This window comes from Lolium perenne, chromosome 6 (assembly GCF_019359855.2).
Source record: "Lolium perenne isolate Kyuss_39 chromosome 6, Kyuss_2.0, whole genome shotgun sequence".
In the NCBI taxonomy this organism is placed as follows: domain Eukaryota; kingdom Viridiplantae; phylum Streptophyta; class Magnoliopsida; order Poales; family Poaceae; genus Lolium; species Lolium perenne.
Window position 1 is genome coordinate 38503410 of NC_067249.2, and position 22035 is coordinate 38525444.

The window sequence follows — 22035 nt, forward strand, 5'->3', positions numbered from 1 at the left end:
CTTCCGCGAGATTTTAATTCCATTTTTTCAATTCGTGTTTTACGGTTTCTATTCTGCACGTGGCACAATCATCCTAAGCCACGTTTTTGGGAGACTGAATAGAGCTTTTTCGGTTTCAAATTTTTCAGTTACTGTTAGGGCTCTTACATAACTGAGAGAAGCACCTATAGCTGGATAGCTGGATATGCAGTTGGTCTTCAGCCCTTGTTAACCTGACATGACCTTCTAGACTGCAGAATGGGCCTGTAAAGTCAAACGGATAGGCCATAATATTTATCCACACCAGCCGTATCCCAATTCTTAGAGGGCGCGGTTTCCTGCAACAAGTATGAAGCACATAATTGCATTATTTCCAGCCCAAGATACAACGCATTATCTAACTGACAGGACATGGCTAGATTCAGCATAACAATAATTCTCCTTGCAACAGCACAGGTTCTATGCACTAAGCTGACCAAATCGAGCAGCTCCTGGACAGAAATGTAAACGACAGACTAGAAAGTAAAGAGATGACATAAGTTGCCAAGATAAATTAAACCTCCTACGACTACAAGTGACAGCGAACAAGGTTACAATGAACACATTGTATAAGTTAACTACTACTTTCAATGAAATCTCCAATGAAGAATCAATGCAACGATCTGCTACGAAAGAATGGGACCAAAACATATGCTCCCTAGCTCCGCCCAGAGAGGACCGTAACAGCTTCCCATCGCTTAATGCCAGAGGTCCATGCAGAAGCCAGAGGGGACTGAAGGCGGCCTCTTGCTGAAGATTGCCTCCGAGAAAGTATCAGAGAGCTGACCAGAAAGGCTCACAGGATCCTCGATAAGTGCATTCACATAGACACTGACTATCTTCCTCTCGTGCGGGGTGGCACGCAGGCTGTACCACGTCAAAAACTTCACTCTGAAGTTGCTCTCAATATAGCCCTCACACTCTAGCCACCTGACAACCCTCACACAGTACTCGTAGGATGCTTCGGGGCCTCCATCCTTGTGACCATTGTCCTCGAATTTACCTGATCTTTTGTTCGATGAGTTCCCTGGCTCTCTTTCAGGCTTTGAAGAGCCATTCTGAACCATGTTATCCTTACCATTTTCCATAACTCGAGGTGCAGTAGGTGGCATAGAGGCAGAGAATCGAGGTGGAGGGATCACCGACTCATTTACAGCTGTTGGATTTGATGCATCCTGTGATATGGGAATTTCAATTCTTGGAATCTGCTCTATCGAGTTTGAGGACTCGTGCAGTAAAGCAGTTTGAACTGTTGAATTGGGCTCCTCATCCAAAGCTGACGCTGAGAGCCCAGGAGCTTCATCCAGTTCGATCACCTCTGTTACCCTAACTGCAGCCACCTGAATATTTCGAGAGTTATCAGTAGGCTTATTGGGGTGATGAGATGTTTTATCTGAATCAAGGTTCTCAGGATTTTCACAGTATTCAAAATCACTTTCTGGTGACTTATTCAGATCAGCATACACCGTAGTATTATTGTTCGAGTCCACACCCTCTGAAGAACGATCAGATTGGCCACCACTATTTGTCTTTGGGCTCCCGTTATTTTGTTCTACTCCAGCACCACCTGGTACTGAAACCTTTGGATCGTCTTCTTTCTGACAGCTTGTCTTTAGTCTGACTTCCCATGACCCTAACTCGTTGGAGTTGCTGTATGCAGCTATCTTAAGGATATAGCTTGTAGCAGGCTTAAGTTCCCTGACAACATATGTTGTTGACGGTGCAAGTGCAAGTACGATGGCAGTTGGATTTGACAAATAAAATCCTGTACTGGCCACACGGTGCCACATATGAAATCCAGTTACACGTTGGGCCATTGTAGGGCACTGATCCAAATCAAAAACTACAGTGATAGATGTTTGGGTTATAGGTTCAAACTTTATGAAGTTAAATGGTATCATACTGGATCCTGAAAATGCAAACATGACACAGGGTCAATATCATTTGGAGATGTGAAACATATATGAAGGACTTCAAAGCTTACGTTGAAATTGTGAGTTAGGAGGAGATGCAACAGAGAACAAAGATTCCATAGCATCTAGTGCTTGAGCACAAAGTGATTGAACTTCGGCACCACAAGTAAGACGACTAACAATTCCACGACCGATATTTCCATCACCGACAATTGGTCCAACCTCAGCCTCCAGCTTCTTCATTGCTGTGTCAACAATTTGATGTAAGGCCAGGTACTTCTCTGTGGAGAGTAAGACCTTATGACTCAGAAAAATCCGATAGCACAATACATCCAACCGGCGAGCATCTTTAGCAATCACTAGTTGTTTCTTCCACGATCTGAATAAGAGCATTAAACAGTCGTATCATTGCTTGCCAAGCTAATTATGGCTTGAATATTCGAACAAGAATAAATAAGAGCAATTCCATCAGAAATAGGCCACAGCTCTTGAGAGGAGCTAAGCTTGAAAAATGAACCATTAACTTGATGCATACAAATATACGATAAAGAATGTCATACAAGATTGCTAAAAAGCCAATTCATCAAACTTTTTCTTATACAAATACTTCAGAAAACACTAGCAGACTTCTTTTCAATATATGCATTTACAGCAGATGGAAAAATTAAGTTATCCAAAAATATTATACAAGGTAGAAATGAATGCACCGACCTATAATAATGTAAATTTCAGAAGGACAGCAACAAGCTATTTCAAGAGATGCATTTGTGAAATATTCATCCATATGTTTTTAGAAAAACGACAGTTTCACTTCTTGTCCTGCAACAGTTAGATTATTTGGACTTTTGAGGTCAAGAAAATAATGACTAGAAACCAAGTGAAGATGCAAATTATCAAAGCCAGCATTACCAAGTTTTACAACAGCAAAACTAAGATGTTTCCAGTAGTTATCAGCGCAAGCAATGCTGGGGTAAACAAACTAAGGCAGTGAAACTTTCAGCTGGAAGCACGGAAATAAAATAGGTAAGTTACACAAAAAAATCTAAATCGCTACATAATACTATGTAACTGGAGAACACAAATCTGAGTAAAAAAAGATCAAGAAAAATACCCAAGCAAATCATTCTGTTTCCAACAGCGAGTGCAGTAATAACCACCATCAAGTTTCTTGCACTGCCCACTCTGCATAATGCCGGTTCTTCCATCCTTGAGGGCACATTCAAGATGGCATGAAAAACCACAATAATCTTTTTGCATGGAATGTTCTGAGCTACAGAACAACCATAGGCTAGGGTCCTTGTTGTCATCATAATTGAAACATATACAGCATGAACAGCGTCTGCAGAATTTATCCTCGAGGTTAAGAATCGCCCTGCATGCTAAATTCAGGCAGAATCGTGCATTACTTGGTAGCGCCGGTACATCAGCTGTTACCGGATTGCTGGCCACAACTGGTAGTCGTGATGGATTCTCACTCTTCCTTTGTCGTTTCGCAGCTTGCTGATGGTTACTTGTGTTGGGGTCAGGAGTTGGCTCTTTTTCTTTTTTCTGCCGGGTAGGAGTTGGCTCTTTTTCTTGCAAATGCACCGCAGGGCTAGATGCTTTGCCCTTCACCACCCTGAAGAGATAATCCAGCATTCTCTGCTTAGATAATCCAGTATATTTCCGTTCCCTTCCTAAATCAGCACAAAGAATCTCTACAATATCACGGCGACTCCATGACTGTAGTTTCTCCGGAGCAGTTTCTGGCCGCTTTGATAATTCACGAACAAGTTCTCGCTTTTCATCCAGACTCATCAATCGGCATTTAGCAGGTTCAATAACAGTAACTCCTGGAGCAAGAGAACACTGAAACATATCAGTAACCAATTAATCGATACTGCAGACATTTTTTTGCATCAGTAGACTTCACATGCATAATCAGATGGTTACAGACAAGAAAGTAATAAGCATCAAGCAGAATATCCATAATCCATATTGGCAATAATGTAACAGAGATGTTCAAAGACCAGCATGATAATTTTGAACTTCATAGAGGGGTCAAGAGAGTAAACGATAGATGGTATTTTAGGTTGCCAGTTGCTACTAACGACCATAACAGATAGAATATGCAAGTATAAAATCAGTGTAAGGCCATGGAATCTTTATCAATTATAAGTAGCTAGTCATGGTTTAATTAGTGTGTGTTACATAAAAAAAGTGCAGTAATGAACAAAACTGCAGCCTGACATGGAACTCACAGTGAGTGAGGTTCCAAATACGAATGACCCCCAATCATTTGAGAAGAATAAAAATACTTGCACATAGGCTTGACTTCTGAGAAATAAACCAGTACTGTGAAATACAAATAGTGTGGTTCTGTGGGCGAGGAACACACAAGAACATATCTACTATGAAGAAAAGAAGAGCTTCATGAATGCGTCTAGGGAAATTCCCTTTCAAACTTGAAATGCAGCCAACAAAGTTTAAATCCTTTCAGGCCTATATGCCACTGGTAGGTGAGAAGAATTTCCTTTAAACAAAATTCAGAATCTGTCACTACACACAGGCACATCCAGTGGAGCTATACATGCATTGTCCATTGCGAGCAATGCACACAGCAATAACATCAGCAGTGTAAACCAAAGGTTGGCACCACGTAACCATCCACAGGCGCCGGTAGACAGCAGCCTGACATGGAAGCGCGAGGTAGCAGTCTCCCCTAACTCGTGACAGATCTAATCATGCTAACCGCCACCCTTACAAAATCCACAAAACGAGCAAACAGTCAAGCACCCACGGGGAATAAAAACCAGACCGCGGGAAGGAGGCCCCCAAGAAGCGAACCAGAGGCTGCCGAGCCTTTCCCTCAGAAACCAGACTTCGACACGTAAATCCCCCATGAGAAAGGACGTAAAGGCGCGGGGCTACAGTGGCCGGGCGGGAGCGAGGAGCGCAATGCGCGTAGCCGCGGCCGCATGCAGCGCCTAATCCGAGCTACCGCCCGCCGGTAGAATCCCATGCAGCCAGCAGCCCGCTCCTCATCCGTCCGTGCGTCCCTCTGATTGATTGCACGCCACCAACCACCACCGCCAGTACAGCCGCGCATCAGCAGAGTAATTCTACCCATTGAATTACCGCGGCGGCAGCGACAGACTGACAAGACGCGTCGCGCGGATAAACGTTGCAAAGAAAAAGGCCGAATCTTGGATTGGACACCGGCCACCGGATTCGTCGCCGTAAGACGCGCGGGCCGTTGGAAATCCCATCGGCGGCGGCCGGCGAGAACCCAATCCGCGCCGGCCCGGGGCGCGGATTCGGCGGCCGGACGGACAGATCGACATTACCCGGGGCCGCGGCGGCGCGCACGGACGCATCCATGCCGTTCGTGCGCAGGAGAGAGAACATCAGGAAAAAGCGGCGGAGAAGGAGAGAGAGAAGGGGCGGGAGGAGGCGGCGGCGCTGACCTGCGTTGGGGGGATCCATGGCTGGCCGGAGGGAGGGAGGGAGAGGGATCTCTCGCGCTCCTCCTCCACCTCCGCTTGGCTCACGTGGACTCTCTCTCTCTCTCCTCTGTTCCTGCTCTGTCCCTCTCTACCCGTTTGTGGAGTTAACTCTGGCCGCACGGATATCAAAGCCTGTAACAGCTTTTACGGGTTCGCCCCCTGGTTTCCGCGTATTCGCCAACGGCCCTCCGTTTCCATAACCGTGTCAGCTCAGCTCAGGTGTGATCGCGCAGGGTCAACGCGGAAACAGAGGAGTTAACTGGGTGGATTTGGTTAGGCAGAAGCTTAACAACCGTGCTGGGCAACTTTCACACTTGACGTGACAACATGCAAGCATAACCTATTCATTGTCGTGCCCAAAACAGTAAAGAAATTGTCGAAATCGAAGTGCATAAAGTGACATGCAAATAACCCAAAAATACATAAAGAGTAGCTAACCAAAAAAAGCAATACAAGAGAAGAACGCGTAAATTTTCATGCGCTCGTCATTTCTTCGTCAAAATAATGTATCTGTTTTTCAAGCTACGAAATAGCCTATCGTCATGGTTTTGTCCATCTATCAACTAGACATCTAGACAAAATATAGTGAAGCTAATGGCTATCCATTACCGATGTCGTATTCAGCCTCGTGCGGCTATCGATAGAGTCTCGGCAGTCGGCACGCAAACCATCACCTACCATGCATGGATTTCTATATCTCCCACCGATTAGAGCTAGCAACCGCGCGCAGTTATACGTGCTTTTTCTAAATTTCTTTCCGCTAAAGACTCCCAAGACACACACACACAAAAATCATCATCTGACTGTGACATCTCGTGCCTACTGTCATAATTGACCGAGCTACATTACACTTGGAGAACAATAAAGTTATTAATACACGATAGTTGAAGGGTGTATGTGCTTAAAGTCCATGCTAATCATCGTCACCCGTCATCGTAAATAATAATAAAATCCAAGCTATTAAAGTGGAACCTCTCCTTTAGAACAAAGCTTACCTTCATTCAGGTCAATAACGCTGCCTTCTCTCGACTCATAGGGGAGCATGGAGCCTCGTGGGAGAGAGGACTGATTGTTAATCAACCAATTGGGGAGACCCATGGGATCGGGCGGCCGTAAACGTGGAGAACGGCGCCTCGAGATTTGTGAGGCTATTCTTAGGATCCTACGATGCATGGACGTGTTGGTAGCTGTTGGTGCTCCTGCATGCTGGCCTGGTGATGGTTGACAACAATAATGAGTTAGTGCACAATGGATTTTTTTTCATTTTTTTCCTTTTCGGATCACCGATGAGTGTTGGAAAATGAAAGCTTACAGTGGCAGCATATGCCGTAAAATTTAACCATGGCATGCATGATCCATGGATGCATTCAAGCATTCGAGCAAAAAAAAAAAAAAGATGAAGCTTGCCTTGCGTGGGAGGTGGAGGTGTCTCAAACATTGGTAGGCTTCTCCGCTCATGCGTGGAAGTGTTCGGAACTGTTGGCGCTCCTGTATGTTGGCATGTCGATCGTTGACAATAATAATGAGTTAGGGTGCGATGAAATATATTTATTAATTTTCTTTCCTTTCAGAGTACTGATGAATCTTGAAAAATAAAATCTTCAAATAGAGATATATACAATACAATTTAGCGATGGCATGCATGATCCAGCCACTACCATGGCTATAGCACCCCAATTAGCAATTTTACCAAGAAAAACATGAATAAATATAAGGAAATTAGGCATCATATGACCAGATCCAGCCATTTCAACCATGAAACACATGAGGCATCATTCATCTACCCTCTACCATTTCATGCATCCATGGATTCATTCAAGAATCCAGGGTATCGAAAAAGAGAACATGACATGGATAAGAGATCAAGCTTGCCTTGTTCGGGAGGTGGAGGCGTCTCGAACATAGTGGCGCGGTGGCCAGGCATGGAAGCAGCCATCGATCCCAACGTCAGGAGATGCAATTGTGGATCATAGGATCGCGGCCAGTCATCTTCACCGCCGCTTTCCATCCTCGTCGTCGTCGCCGTCATCGGAAAAATTTGGGAGGCGGGGGTCGGAAATGTTCGAATCGATAGGACTAGGGTTTTGGGCGCCTTTTATTGGCGCAAGCTCTGAAATTTTTGGGCCACACCCGCGATTTCGAGCCATCCAAACTTTGGGCCTTCAGAAATATTGATTTATATTTTTATTTTTGGCCCAATTTATCCGCAATTAGCGCGCCAGGCCTAAAATAGTGTGGCTCTCGACGGAGGTATCTAGGGACACTTGATTAGTTTTCTAGCCCCTATTATATGTCTAGGAAGGTGAAGCTTGAAATAAGTCATAATTTCTGGCCAATTTGTAACAGTGCGTCGATTTGGCAATTTGGCTAAAAAGACTTCACAGACACAAAAATGATCGATTGATCGTGACAGCTCCTGCTTACTGTCATCATTTAGCTACCAAACGTAATATTGGGCAGGAAACATAATACTACCTCAATTTCAAAGCATAAGGTTTATATTATTTTTTAAAGTTAAACTATGTCAAATTTCGCCAAATATTTACCAAAAATTATTAATATGCAAAATACAAAATCAATATCATTATAGAGATAATGAAATACATTTTATTATGGTAACTACAAAATATCATATTTGTTGATGGATTGTTCTAAAAGTTTAATCCAACTTTACTTGATTTAACTTTTCAAAACAAATAGAAGATTTAATCTTTGGAATGAAGGTAGTATGAGATAATCCGAGGGTGTGTCCAAACTTTGGGTTGCCGGAAAGATTTAGCTTTATATTTTTTTTATTTTTGGCCCACTTTAGCACTAATTGGCGTGCCTGGGCTCAAAATACAGCTGCTTATCTAGAGGCACTTGTTTAGTTTTCGCCCTGCGGATCTAGAAAAATTTCTTAGGATGGGGCAACTAGGATAATCTCGTGTACATATGAAGTATATTTTTTATACTTTTGTTTTTCTCACTAAAAAGTGTGGTATGATGAAATGTTAGGGTAGGCATGCACCACGCTAACACAAGCTGGCTCCGCCACTGCCCGGTTATAGGTCCAGGAAGGTTGAAATAAGTCGTAATTTGTGGCCATTTTTAAACAGTGTGATGATTTGACCCTTTAAAGTCTAAGGGTATCTCCAACGGCCCGACGCAAAACGGATGCAAAATGTGACCGCGCGTAACCGTTTGCGTCGGCCCAGGGTCATGCAAATTGCCGGCAGACCAAGACTGACCATTTGCGTCTAGGATGCCCCCGTGGCCCGACGCAAAATGTCCACTCATGCTCCAATGGCAAAATGATCAAATATATCACAAATATAGCATAATTAGGCTGCTCAAACAGGCAGATCAGTCCCACAAATTAGTGGCAACCGTAGTCCAACATCCGCTTGGCCTCAATGTCGACTCTTTTGGCCACGACATCCATCCTTTTCACCTCAAGGGCTTCTCTGATGAGGTTGATGTAGATGGCAGCGGCCTCCTTCTCTATCCGCTTCTGTTTGGCCAAGATGTCATGGGCGTTGGCTAGAATGGACTTGTCGGTCTCGGCCATCGACATGGCTGAAGCTTCACAACTGAGATTGACTTTGGTGGCCTTTTGGCCTCTTGGACGACGGATATGCGCGTTCTGTCTAGGGCCTCGTCTTCGCCATCGACGAGGATCGTAGTTGTGCCATTCTTGACTGCTTCTTGATAGGCCGCAAGGCCCGCAAAGCTTAGCCTCCACTTAGTAGCCTGCTTCAACTACTGCCAACAATGCACCATGTGGAAGCCCTTGTCATGTGGAAGATCATGGCCTCGGCGGAATGGGGGAATCTGAAATTCGCGTTGACGGTCGGTTGCATCTGATAGGAGGCCATCCTCGCGGCATCCTGGATGTTTTTCTTCTCCCAGGCACGCTACTCCCGCCGCTTCGCGGCCTTGACATGCTTCTCCTGTAGCCACCAGCTGCTTCTTCGGCACCTTCGCGACCTTCTTAGCAGCGACGGCGGAGGTGTCCAGCTTCTGGGTCGCTAAGCGAGCGACCTCGACGCCGAAAGGGGCGGGCGACGGCTACAGTGGTGGGTTCCTCACCTTCCGTAAACGCATCGGTGACGACATCAACGAGGGCATCCATGGTGACGCAAGGTTTTCGCCTCGCCCCAATTTCGATTTTTGGGAGTGGCGGGAGTGGAAGTGATTTCTGTGCCACCGGCAGCCAGGCCATGCAGAAGGCAAGGGAGGATGCGCCCGGACTCCTCGTACTGACCGCGCCGACGCATCCACGACGCAAATTTAAGCCATGTTTGCGTCTAGCCGAATAGACCGGTCACTTTATGTTGGCCCGCTGAACAGGGGTGCAGACGGAAATTTCGACCATCCTGTTGCAAATGGTCACTTTAGGTCCGTTTGCGCAAAAATTATGGATTCATCGTGACAGCTCGTGCCTCCTGCCATCATTAGCTACCAGACGTAATCTTGGGTAGAAACATAATACGAGATAGTTCGAGGGTGTGTCCACTTAAAATCCACACTAATCAGCTCCAACCACACGTCATCGCAAATCGTAATCAAGTGAAATCTATCCATAAACAAACTGTAGCCAATACTGCATGTGGATTATAATATATATAGGGTGTGGGGCGTGCCGATTACTGAGCCAATTAAAGATTCCGTCACATTGGACGGTTGGATGTGTGCCACGTACTGCATTGGCGCTTCAAGATTCGTGCCGCCGGCGGCAGACCCAAGTGGGGATCCTGCTCGTGCGCGGTCGCGCTGCCGTTTGCTGCACGCTGGCATCGTCTTCAGAGCCGTCGACTCGACTGCTGCCAATAGTAAACGACGTAGAGTGCGGTGAAATACAACGATTATTCAGCAGCATCAAAACAAAAATTTGTGGACAGCAACGTGATCACGTGAAGTACTCCGTTAAAAAGTGTAGGAGTACTAGATTAGTCTAGTTTAGGAGTACTCCAGTGCGCGTACGTGCACACATCAACACTTTTTATCGGTATAATAACAAGTACTCCACGTCAAATAGAGCAGCATGGAGGTTGGATGTTCAGACTGTAATTGTACCCTCAGCCAGCGCAGTTCAAACCAAGGCATGGCTCACTAGAAGATATAGGCCGTGTTCGGTGGATTTTCTTCCGCTCACCATTCCTTAACCTTATTCTACACCCACTCTCTTCTACTCAATACAACAATGCTTTTATTTAACATAAGTTGTACATGAAAAAGATGCACATCGACGATATGAGTTCATTTTAACAATCGGTTTCGAGTTCCGTTAGCTGTAAATCGTAAATTTTCTATCCATGCTTAGAGCTTTTTTTGAGCAAATTTCGTTAAACTTTTAGCACATGCTCGATCACTTGAAATTTCTTTCAAGAAGTAGCTTCATCTTACCATTTCGCACAACTCTTCGTGTTGTTAGTTTTTCGTTTCGGTGAACATATACATATACTAGATAAACAACTTGCTAGTATAGTGTAACTTGTTGAGTTCATTGGGGTGTATTGCAACGTGGTGCTCAACCCGTTGTTAATCGCAGTTATACGCGCTTTTCTTTTCCTCTAAAGGCTCCACATTTACAAAAATATGTGTGATTGTGACAGCTAGATTTGTGTCCACTCTCGTCATTTAGCTACCATACACCGAACATAGTCATGGCATCACGGGCAGGAAACGTAATATCGAATAGGTCAGAGGGTGCGTCTGCCTAAAGCCACACTGAACGTCCACACCCGTACGTCATCGCAAATGATAGTAATCAGCAGGCTATAATGTCACCATAAACCCTCTAGCCAGCTACTATCACTATTTATAAGGGGGCTAGTGGACGAGTCAATGGAAAAGATTCCGTTAGATCGGACGGCTGTGCCCGCGCCACGTACGGCACCGGCGCTTCAAGATTCGCGATGCCAGTGGTTGTCGCCTGTGGGGCTGTCGTTGCTACCTGCTGCATGCTGGAATAGTTTTCTTTTTATAATATTCCAAGATGTCGACGGCTGCCAATAACAACGGCGTAGCGTGCGGTGAAATACCATTGTTATTTTTGCATTTTTCTTTCATTTCCTATCGCTGCTAAAAAATACTTTTGTATGGACAGCGACGTGAAGTACAAGTGATTAGCTAGGGCTAGTTTAATAATCCATTCAGTTCAATGTAACAGCCATGCCCGTAGTTTATTAGAAAAAGTAGCCACCAAGTTTATCAATGAAATATAAAATATATGTCATAACCCAAATACTTCATCGCGTAACTGCACCCGATGGAAGGATCGAGCGCAACCACCCGGCTCTGCCCACTCGCTTTCGTGGTGTGCATGTGATTTCCTTTCGCAGCACGAGACATACCAACACCACGGCCCACCAAGTCTGCCAGAGCAGGCGACGACGAGCCATGAGCAAGATGGAGAGATCAATTCTTAGTCGGCGCCAGAGAAGAATGGGTGCGGAAGGGCTTAGAGTAATATCAGAAGTGACGGTCGAACCAATGGAGGTGGGGATTTGCAAAGGGTGGTCTGGAGAAGTGGCGCGGGAGACCCATCGTCCGCAAATGGTGGTGGTAGGGGTGGTGCCGGTGTGGAGGTACCATGCGGCGGGAAATCGTTCGTGGCTTGGGGCTTCTTCTTCCCATCCTAGAGAGATCGATCGCTCAGATGCGCGGGCAAGCGCACACTAGAAGTGCACACTAGAAGCGTCCATGTCATAAAAGTATATCATTGGATACATAATCATAATCAAAAAAATTCAATTGTATTATTTGTATGACACATATATATATATATATATATAATTCTAATTTATTGTGTAAATCAATGGTGATTTTTTAAAGAGAGTGCATGTATGTTAAACCAAACCGGGTGGATGGATACAATAATTTTTCAGAATCTAATCTAGAAAAGTATTTCAATTTAATGTTTATTAAACATATCGATCTATCTTGATAGACTTTTAATGTTTTAATGTTCAATTTCATTTATAGAACATTTCCTAATTTAAATAACCATTAAGACAATCTACAACATTCACGGTGTATCATCTATATATAAGAATGTTATTAAGCTCCCACTCAAATATGTCAGTTACATATGAGATCAGAAAACTCAATTAGCTCCCACTCAAAATCTGTTAGTCACATATAAGACCATGAAACTAAATTAGTTCCCACTCAAAATGTGTCCTTCACATATGAGAACATGAAAAATCACTTATCTCCCATCAAAATGTGTCATTTACTTATAAAATTTAGGAAAAAACTATTTAGCTATCACTCAAATTGTGTCAGCTACACATAAGATTTAGAAAATCCATTTAGCTCCCACTGAGTTTCTTTAAAATATAGGTACTGGGGTAACTTCCAAAATTCTTTGATCATCCATCAAGTCGAGAATTCCCAGCTACGACACACTAGCATCCATATGATTGAAAAACCTGCTTGTCGTACCAATTACAACTCTTGTTCAATATGGATGTTGAAGTTGATGCAGTTTTGATAATATTTTATCAACAAGACATCTGGATAAAAAAATAGTCAGGCTAGTGGCTATCCCTTACCGATGTCATATTCACGGTTAGAGTCTCGGCATGATAAAAAAATAGTCAGACATCTAGATAAAAAAAATAGTCAGCTATTGATAGATAGAGTCTCAGCATGCAACTGCAACACACAGCGTTACCTACCGTTCACAAATTTCTCTATCTATTCCCACAAATTACAGCTAGCAATCACGGTTATACGAAATTTTCTAAATTTCTTTCCTCTAAAGATTCCCAAGACACACGCACAAATCATCGTATGACCATGACATCTTATGCCTGATGTCATCATTGACCGAGCTACACTAATATTTGAGAACAATACAATTAATACACGATAGTTGAAGGGTGCATGTGCTTAAATTCCATGCTAATAATCCTCACCCTTCATCGCAAAAAATAATAGAATCCAAGATAATAAACTAGGATCTCTCATATAGAACAACGCTTACCTTCGTTAATGTCCATAACACTACCTTCTCTCGATGCATAGGGGAGCACGGGGGGCTCGGGAGAGAGAGAATCGCTTGTTAATCAACCAATTGGAGAAACTCGTGAGATTGGGCAGCTGCAAACATGGAGAACCATGCCTTGAGATTTGTGATGTCATTGGTAGGATCATGCGATGCGCGTATGTGTTGGTAGCTGTTGGCACTCCTGCATGCTAGCCTGTCGATGGCTGACAACAATAATGAGTTACCGTGCGATGAATATATTTATCATTTTCTTTCCTTTAAGGTCTTAACGATTATTTAAAATGGAAGCATATGATGTACAATTTAGCCATGCCATGCATGATCTAGCTGGTATGCCGGCTATATCGGTGCTATTTCATTTAGCGATTTTACGAAGAAAAAAACATGAATAAATATAAGGAAATTAGACATCATATTATCATATTTTCCATTTGAACAATAAAACATGCATCCATGGATTCATTCAAGGATCCACACGATCGAAGAAAGAGAACATGGCATGGATAAGAAATGAAGCTTTCCTTGAGCGGGACGCGGAGGTGTCTCGAACATTGGTAGGCTCCTGCGCTTGTACGCAGATGCCTTAGTAGATGTTGGCGCTCCTGGATGCTGGTTTGAAGATCATTGACAATAATAATGACTTAGCATGTGTGATGAAATATTTTATTTTCTTTCTTTCCTTTCAGAGCACCGATGAATGTTGGAAAATGAAAGCTTGAAATAGCTGCATATACTGTAAAATTTAGCGATGGCGCGAATGATCCAGCCACTATGATGGTCCAGCTAGCGGTGCTATTCGTTTAGCCACTTTACCAAGAAAAAAACATGAATAAAAATGAGGAAATTGGGCATCATATGATCAGATCTATCCATTTCAACCATAAAAAACAAGGAATAATTCATCTACCCTCTACCATTTCATCCATCCATGGGTTCATTCAAGCACTAGGGAGATCAAAAAAACATAACATGACATGGATAAGACATGAAACTTGCCTTGCCCGGGAGGCAGATGTGTCCCAAACATTAGTAGGCTCATGTGCTCGTGCACAGACGCGTTGGTACCTGTTGGGGCTCCTTCATGCTGGCCTATCGATCGTTGACAATAATAATGACTTAGCGTGCGATGAAATACATTTATTTATTTTCTTTCCTTTCATAGCATTGATGAATGTTGGAAAATGAAAGCTTGGAATAGTGGGCATTTACTATACAATTTAGCCATGACATACATGATCCAGCCACTATGATAGCTATAGCGGTGCTATTTCGTTTAGCCATTTTACCAAGAAAAAACATGAATAAATAGAAGGAAATTTTGCATCATATGATCACATCTAGCCATTTGAACCATAAAAGACAAGGAATTGTTCATCTACGATCTACCATTTCATGCATCCATGGATTCATTCAAGTATTGGGGCTATCAAAAAAGATAACATGGCATGGATAAGAGATAAAGCTTGCCTTGCGCGGGAGGCAGAGGTGTCTCAAACATTGGTCCTTTTTAAGTATATTTTTCCTCTTACACAGTTTAAAAAATGATTCTACCACAAGTTCAGAATATACAGGCGCAATAAATTTCCTTAGTTTAAACACTCATTTAATAAATATATACATTATAATTATACATTGATATTAGTGAGATAGGGCATATTTTTGAACTTCGCACAAGGCCACAAACTTTGCCGGCTCAGCCCTGGTAGGCTCCTGCGCTCATATGCGGGCGTGTTGCTGGTAGCTATTGCCGCTACTGCATGCTGGCATGTTGATCGTTGACAATAATAACCACTTAGCATGCGATGAAATATATATATTTATTTTCATTCCTTTCAGAGCACCTATGAGTATGTTGGAAAATGAAAGCTTCAAATAGTGGCATATACAATACAATTTAGCGACGACATGCATAATCCAACCACTACGATGGCTATAGCACCCGAATTAGCCATTTTACCAATAAAAAGCATGAATAAATATAAGGAAATTAGGCTTCATATGATCAGATCTAGATATTTTGAACCATAAAAAACAAGGTATCGTTCTATCTACGTTGTACCTTTTCATGCATCTATAGATTCATTCAAGACTCCATGCGATCGGAAAAGAGAACATGACAAGGGTAAGAGATAAAGCTTGCCTTGGGCGGGAGGCGGAGGTATCTTGAACATTGTTATGATGCGCTCGTGCGTGGACGCGTTGGTAGTTGTTGGCGCTCCTGCATGCCGGCCCGTCGATCATTGACAATATTCTAGAGCACTAATATATATGTTGGAAAATAAAATCTACAAATAGCAGCATATACAGTACAATTTAGCGCTAGCATGCATGATCCAGCCACTACGATGGCTATAGCACCCCAATTAGCCATTCTATCAAGAAAGAACATGAATAACTATAAGAAAATTAGGCATCATATGATTAGATCTAGCAATTCGAACCACTAAAAACGAAGGTATTGTTCTATCTACGCTCTATATTTTCATGCATCTGTGCATTCATTCAAGGATCCAAGCGATCGAAAAAGAGAATATGACATGGATAAGAGATGAATCTTGCCTTGCACGGGAGGCGGAGGTGTCTCGAACATAGTGGTGCAATAGCAAGGCGTGGATGCAGCCATCGATCGCAGCGTCAGGAGATGCAACCAATTGTCTGCACCATCTCTTTCCATCCTCGTCATTGCCACCATCGCCGCCGTCAAAAAAAAATTGAGGAGGGGGTGGGGAATGTTCGAATCAATAGGACTAGGGTTTTGGGTGGTTTTATTGGCGCACCCTATGAAGTTTTTGGGCCAGACGGATCGATTTCAAGCCCTTGAAACTTTGGGCCGTCGGAAAGATTTAACTTTACATTTTTGTTTTTGGCCCAATTTAGCGCTAACTAACATGCCAATAGAGTGGCTTTCGCTAGAGGTATCTAGGGACACTTGTTTAGTTTTCTAGCCTCCGTTATAGGTCCAAGAAGGAGAAGGATGAAATAAGCGATAATTTCTGGCTAGTTTTGAACAGTATAACGATTTGGCCTGAAGGCAATAGACTTCATAGACACAAAATCATAAGTTGATTGTGACAGCTTGTGCCTACTGTCATCATTTAGCTTCCACAGAAATCTTGGGCAGGAAACATAATACGAGATAGTCCGAGGGTGTGTCCACTTAAAATCCACATTAATCAGCCCAAACCGCACATCATCGCAAATCGTAATCAAGTAGAATTTATCCATAAACAAACGGCCATGCATGCATGGGTTTATAATACTCCCTCTGTTCCTTTCTATAAAATGGCCATTTGTTGCGGCGAGATGGCAATTCGGATCGCAAGCGGAAGAGAGAAGGGATTGGCGAGGGATGAGATGGCCATGGGGATGGGCAGTATTTATAGCCCCGTCCTCAAAAATTTGAAGTTGAATTATTTGGCTCATTGGCGCCCTTGGGATTCCCTCCATTGATGAATTTTTTGGATGAATCTTTCAGTTTCCGATGAAGCTTATCTGCCTATGCGGGTGGGGGAGAGAGAGAGGAAAAGAAGGTGGGGCAGAGAGAAAGAATAGCGGGAGATATGCAATGACTAGAGATCGGTTAAGGAAAGAGAGATATCGCTAGGGATTTTGTGTAAAAAAAATGGCTTGCTCTAATTTCCGTGCGAAAATATAATAGACACTATAGAAAGGAACGGAGGGAGTATATAGTAGGGTGTGGGGGAGCGCCGATTACTGAGCCAATGAAAGATTATGGGGCTGGATGCGTGCCACATACGTCATTGGCGCATCAAGATTAGCGCAGCCAGCGGCCGACCCAAGTGGGGGCCTCCTACTCGTGCACGATAGCTGCTGCACACTGGCATTGTCCTCAGAGGTGTCGACTTGACAGCTGCCAATAGTAAACGACTTAGAGTGCGGTGAAATACAATGATTATTTAGCTGCGTGAAAAATACTTTTTTGTGGATTCAACTTAATGTTTATTAAACATATTGATATATCTTGATAGACTTTTAATGTATTAATGTTCAATTATATTTATAGAATATTTACTAATTTAAATAATCATTAATACCATCTACAACATTCACAATATGTCATATATATATATAAAAGATATTAAGCTCCCACTCAAATATGTCAGTTACATATGATATTAGAAAACTCTCTTAGCTCCCACACAAATATGTCTGTCACATATAAGACCAGGAAACTCACTTAGTTTTCCACTAAAAATGTGTTAATCACATATGAGAATAGGAAAAATCACTTATCTCCCACTTAAAATGTGTCATTTACACATAATATTTACAAAAATTATTTAGCTCCCACTCAAAATGTGTCATCTACACATAAGCTTTAGATATATTTAGCCCCCAATCAATTTCTTGTAAATGCAGGTATTCTCGATATCTTGGGTAATTTCCAAAACTTTTTGACCATCCCGTCAAATTGAGAATTCCAACTACGACACACTAGCATCCATATGATTGACAAAACATGCTTGTCGTACCAATTACAACCCTTCTTCAATACATATGTTGAAGGAGATGCAATTTTGACAGTCTGTTATCAATTATTCCAAATTGCAGTAACTACTAGTTAAATCCTAATTACTCAAGCATTGCTACACATTTGTAGTCAATCTTTAAATATGTCAAAAATTATTTTTGTGGAAAATTGAGCTTTGTGTCTTTCTAAAAGTTTCATTTCTTCCTTCTAGTTACTGGTAACATCAAGTAACATCTTTACTTAATTAGATAAGGTATCATTTAATTTTTTCATGGATGTGACCACAACAGGTGCTACGGGGTGCAACAGGTCATCGGTGTGGAGCAAAAGGAAGGTGTAGCCATCTGCAGATCTTGATTGGGCAAAGACACAGGGTTTACCCAGGTTCAGCCTCTCCGGCGAGTAATAGGCCTACTTCTTCTAGTTTGTATTGCTTAGAGAGATTACAATGGAGGGTGCTCGCGATTCAGCTATGGTGACTGCGACTAGGGTTGGAGGTTGAAGGTTCAAATCATCCTAGGGTTCCATGTCGGGGGCTTACATGAGCACCCCCGGTTAGGGTTTACATGATTATGCACCCAAGGCGGTTACAAACGCGTAGGCCTAATGGGCCTTGGTGCTACTCCGTCATGCTTCATCCGGGTCCACTACCTGGTGACCCCCTGATCGAATCGCTTCGGCGAGTAATGTGGGCTTCCTGGGCTAACTGTCACTGGAGAGTGCTTCTGGTGATTGACCCCCTGGGCCATATCCCCATCAGTAGTCCTTGAGTGCGCCAGGGATTCACCATTGGCTTAAAGATGGATCCGCGAAGAGGAAACCATATTGCAATCGATGGTGAATCGGTGGCAAACTCTTGAAAAAGAAGAAGTAACTTGCAAGGGGCATCAATTCGCTCTGGCGACCAGGCTCGGTGAACCGATGTCTCCTAGTTGTCCCGGCATGTGGAGAATGGCAAGTGATGTGTTGGCGCGACTATTGACCGGAGCTTTGATCGTCGTTTTGTCTTCTAGCCGTTAGCTTTTGCATCACGTTGACGGTTCTCTAACGGCTCTTTGGAGGATCCGTCGGGATTCGTGACCGTTGATACGTCTCAAACGTATCTATTATTTTTGATGTTCCATGCTTGTTTTACATCAATTCATATATGTTTTTCTCATGTTTCGTTGCACTTTATACATTTTCCGGCACTAACCTATTAACAAGATGCCACAGTTCAAGTACCCTGTTTTCTGCTATTTTTGTATTTTAGAAAAGTTGTACATGAAATATTTTTGGAATTGGACGAAACAAAAGCCGAAGTAAATATTTTACCGTAACGAAGACAGAGTCTAGAGGAGAGACGAAGGGGGGCCACAGGGTGGCCAGACCATGCCTAGGAACTAGCCTAGTGCTGTCTACTGTTGACTTCTTTTCCTGTAGACAGTGTTGGGCCTCCAAGAGCGGAGGTTTGTAGAACAGCAACAAGTTTTCCCTTAAGTGAATCACCCAAGGTTTTATCGAACTCAGGGAGGAAGAGGTCAAAGATATCCCTCTCAAGCAACCCTGCAATCACGATACAAGAAGTATCTTGTGTCCCCAACACACCTAATACACTTGTCAGATGTATAGGTGCACTAGTTCGGCGAAGAGATAGTAAAATACAAGTAATATGGATGGATATGAGTGGTAATAGCAATCTGAAATAAATATGGCAGCGAGCAAACATGCAATAGAACAGTAAATAAACGGAGATTCGATGTTCGGAAACAAGGCCTAGGGATCATACTTTCACTAGTGGACACTCTCAACATTGATCACATAACTGAAACTACTCTACACTCTCTTGTTGGATAACAAACACCATTCATTGTGTAGGGCTACAAGAGCACCTCAATGCCGGAGTTAACAAGCTCCAAAACATCCGGAGTTCATATTTAAGTAACCTTTAGAGTGCATGATAGACCAACGCAATTATACCGAGTACTAACATAGCATGCACACCGTCACCGTCAGGCTATGAAAGGGGGAATAGATCACATCAATACTATCATAGTAATAGTTAACTTCATAATCTACAAGAGATCACAATCATAGCTTATACCAAGTACTACATGATGCACACACTGTCAACATTACATCATGGAGGAAGAATAGACTACTTTAATAACATCACTAGAGTAGCACATAGATGATATTCAACTAGATCACAAAGAGAGAGATGAACCACATAGCTACGGTAGAGCCCTCAGCCTCGGGGGGGAACTACTCCCTCCTCATCATGGGAGACAGCAGCGGCGATGAAGATGGCGGTGGAGTCGATGGAGATGCCTTCCGGGGGCACTTCCCCGTCCCGACGGCGTGCCGGAACAGAGACTTCTGTCCCCCGAATATTGGCTTCGCGATGGCGGCGGCTCTGGAACTTTTCTCGTATCGTGGCTTATTCTCCTCGAAGTTTATAGGCGAAGAAACAGAGTCGGAAGGGGTCTGGGGGCTCCACACACCAGGGGGGCGCCCCCCCTCTGACCGCGCCGCCACCACGTGTGGGGGCCCTGGGCCTCCCCTCTGGTCCATCTTCGGTGTTCTGGAAGCTTCGTGGAAATATAAGATCGTGGGCCTTGATTTCGTCCAATTCCGAGAATATTTCCTTACTAGGATTTCTGAAACCAAAAACAGCAGAAAACTGGCACTTCGGCATCTTGTCAATAGGTTAGTTCCGGAAAATGCATAATAATGACATAAAGTGTGTATAAAACATGTGTGTATCATCATAAAAGTAGCATGGAACATAAGGAATTATAGATACGTTGGAGACGTATCACCTAGCCCTAGCACGCACCTAGGGGTGGTCTATGGCCACCAGGCCTCCACCGACCTCGCCCTTCCGCCTATATAAAGCTCCCAACGCAAAAACCCTAAATCAACAGCCTCCATCCAGGAAAAGTTCCGAAGCTCCGCCACCGTCGCAGACAAAGATCCGGGGGGGACATAAGTCTCTGTTCCGGCACCCTGCCGGGACGGGGAATTGCCCCCGAAGCCATTTCCATCGACTCCACCACCATCTCCATCGCCGTTGCTGACTCCCATGATGATGAGTGAGTAGTTCTCCCCCGAGGCTGAGGGCTTTACCAATAGCTGTGTGGTCTATCTATCTCTCCCATGGTGTGATCTTTATGTGACCATGAGCTTTGTAATCTAGATGTCGTTATGCTATTCAAGTGGATTTTACTTATGTGATCTCCGGAGACTCCTTGTCCCACTTGTGTAAAGATGATAATGTGTACACCGTGTGGGTCTCTTAGGCTATATTTCACAGAATACTTGTTCACTTAATTATGATTTTAGTTGGATGTCTCTATGAAATTGTGGTGTGTTAGTACCTCCTATGAATGCTCAAAGTGACAGTGTGGGGTGTTCATTAGTACTTGGGAATACATCTTTAAGGTTTGCTTTTGCAGCCCTACACGGTGAATTAGTGTTCGTTATCCAACCGGAGAGTAGTTCAGAGTAGCATAGTGAAGTGCTTATATTTATATTCGTTTATGATAACATTGTTGAGAGTGACCACTAGTGAAAGTATGATCCCTAGGCCTTGTTTCCAAACATCGAATCACTGTTTATTTACTGTTTTATTGCATGTTTACTTGCTGCCATATTTATTTCAGATTGTTATTACCACTCATATTCATCCATACCACTTGCATTTTACTATCTCTTCGCCGAACTAGTGCACCTATACATCTGGAAAGTGTATTGGGTGTCTTGGGAACACAAGAGACTTCTTGTATCTTAATTGCAGGGTTGCTTGAGAGGGATAGCTTTGACCTCTACCTCTCTGAGTTCGATAAACCTTGGGTGATCCACTTAAGGGAAACTTGCTGCTATTCTACAAACCTCTGCACTTGGAGGCCCAACACTGCCTACAAGAATAGAAGCGTGCGTAGACATCAATCGTTGGATTAAGTGATGCTTCGCAAAGAAGATCCCTGTTGTGGATTACGTGCCATTCCCGTAATGGTAACAACGGAAATTTGGGGCCATAAAAGGGGGAGTAAGGATCCACTGCCTTTCGAACCCTCATTTCCCGTCGTCTTCAACCCTACGAGATCACTCCGCTGCCACCACCGCGAATCCAAATCCCAGATCCAA

General features: G+C 43.4%; 1 protein-coding gene across 1 annotated transcript; it reads right to left on the reverse strand.

Moving 5' to 3' along the window:
• Window positions 1-329: 329 nt before the first annotated feature.
• On the reverse strand, window positions 330-5529 carry LOC127308321 (VIN3-like protein 2). The gene is made up of 4 exons (XM_051339109.2): window positions 5378-5529; window positions 3043-3763; window positions 2003-2310; window positions 330-1927 (listed from the first exon to the last, which is right to left on the reverse strand). The coding sequence occupies exons 1-4, from the start codon at window positions 5394-5396 to the stop codon at window positions 717-719; spliced, it is 2259 nt and encodes a 752-aa protein (XP_051195069.1). The 5' UTR covers window positions 5397-5529; the 3' UTR covers window positions 330-716.
• Window positions 5530-22035: the final 16506 nt, after the last annotated feature.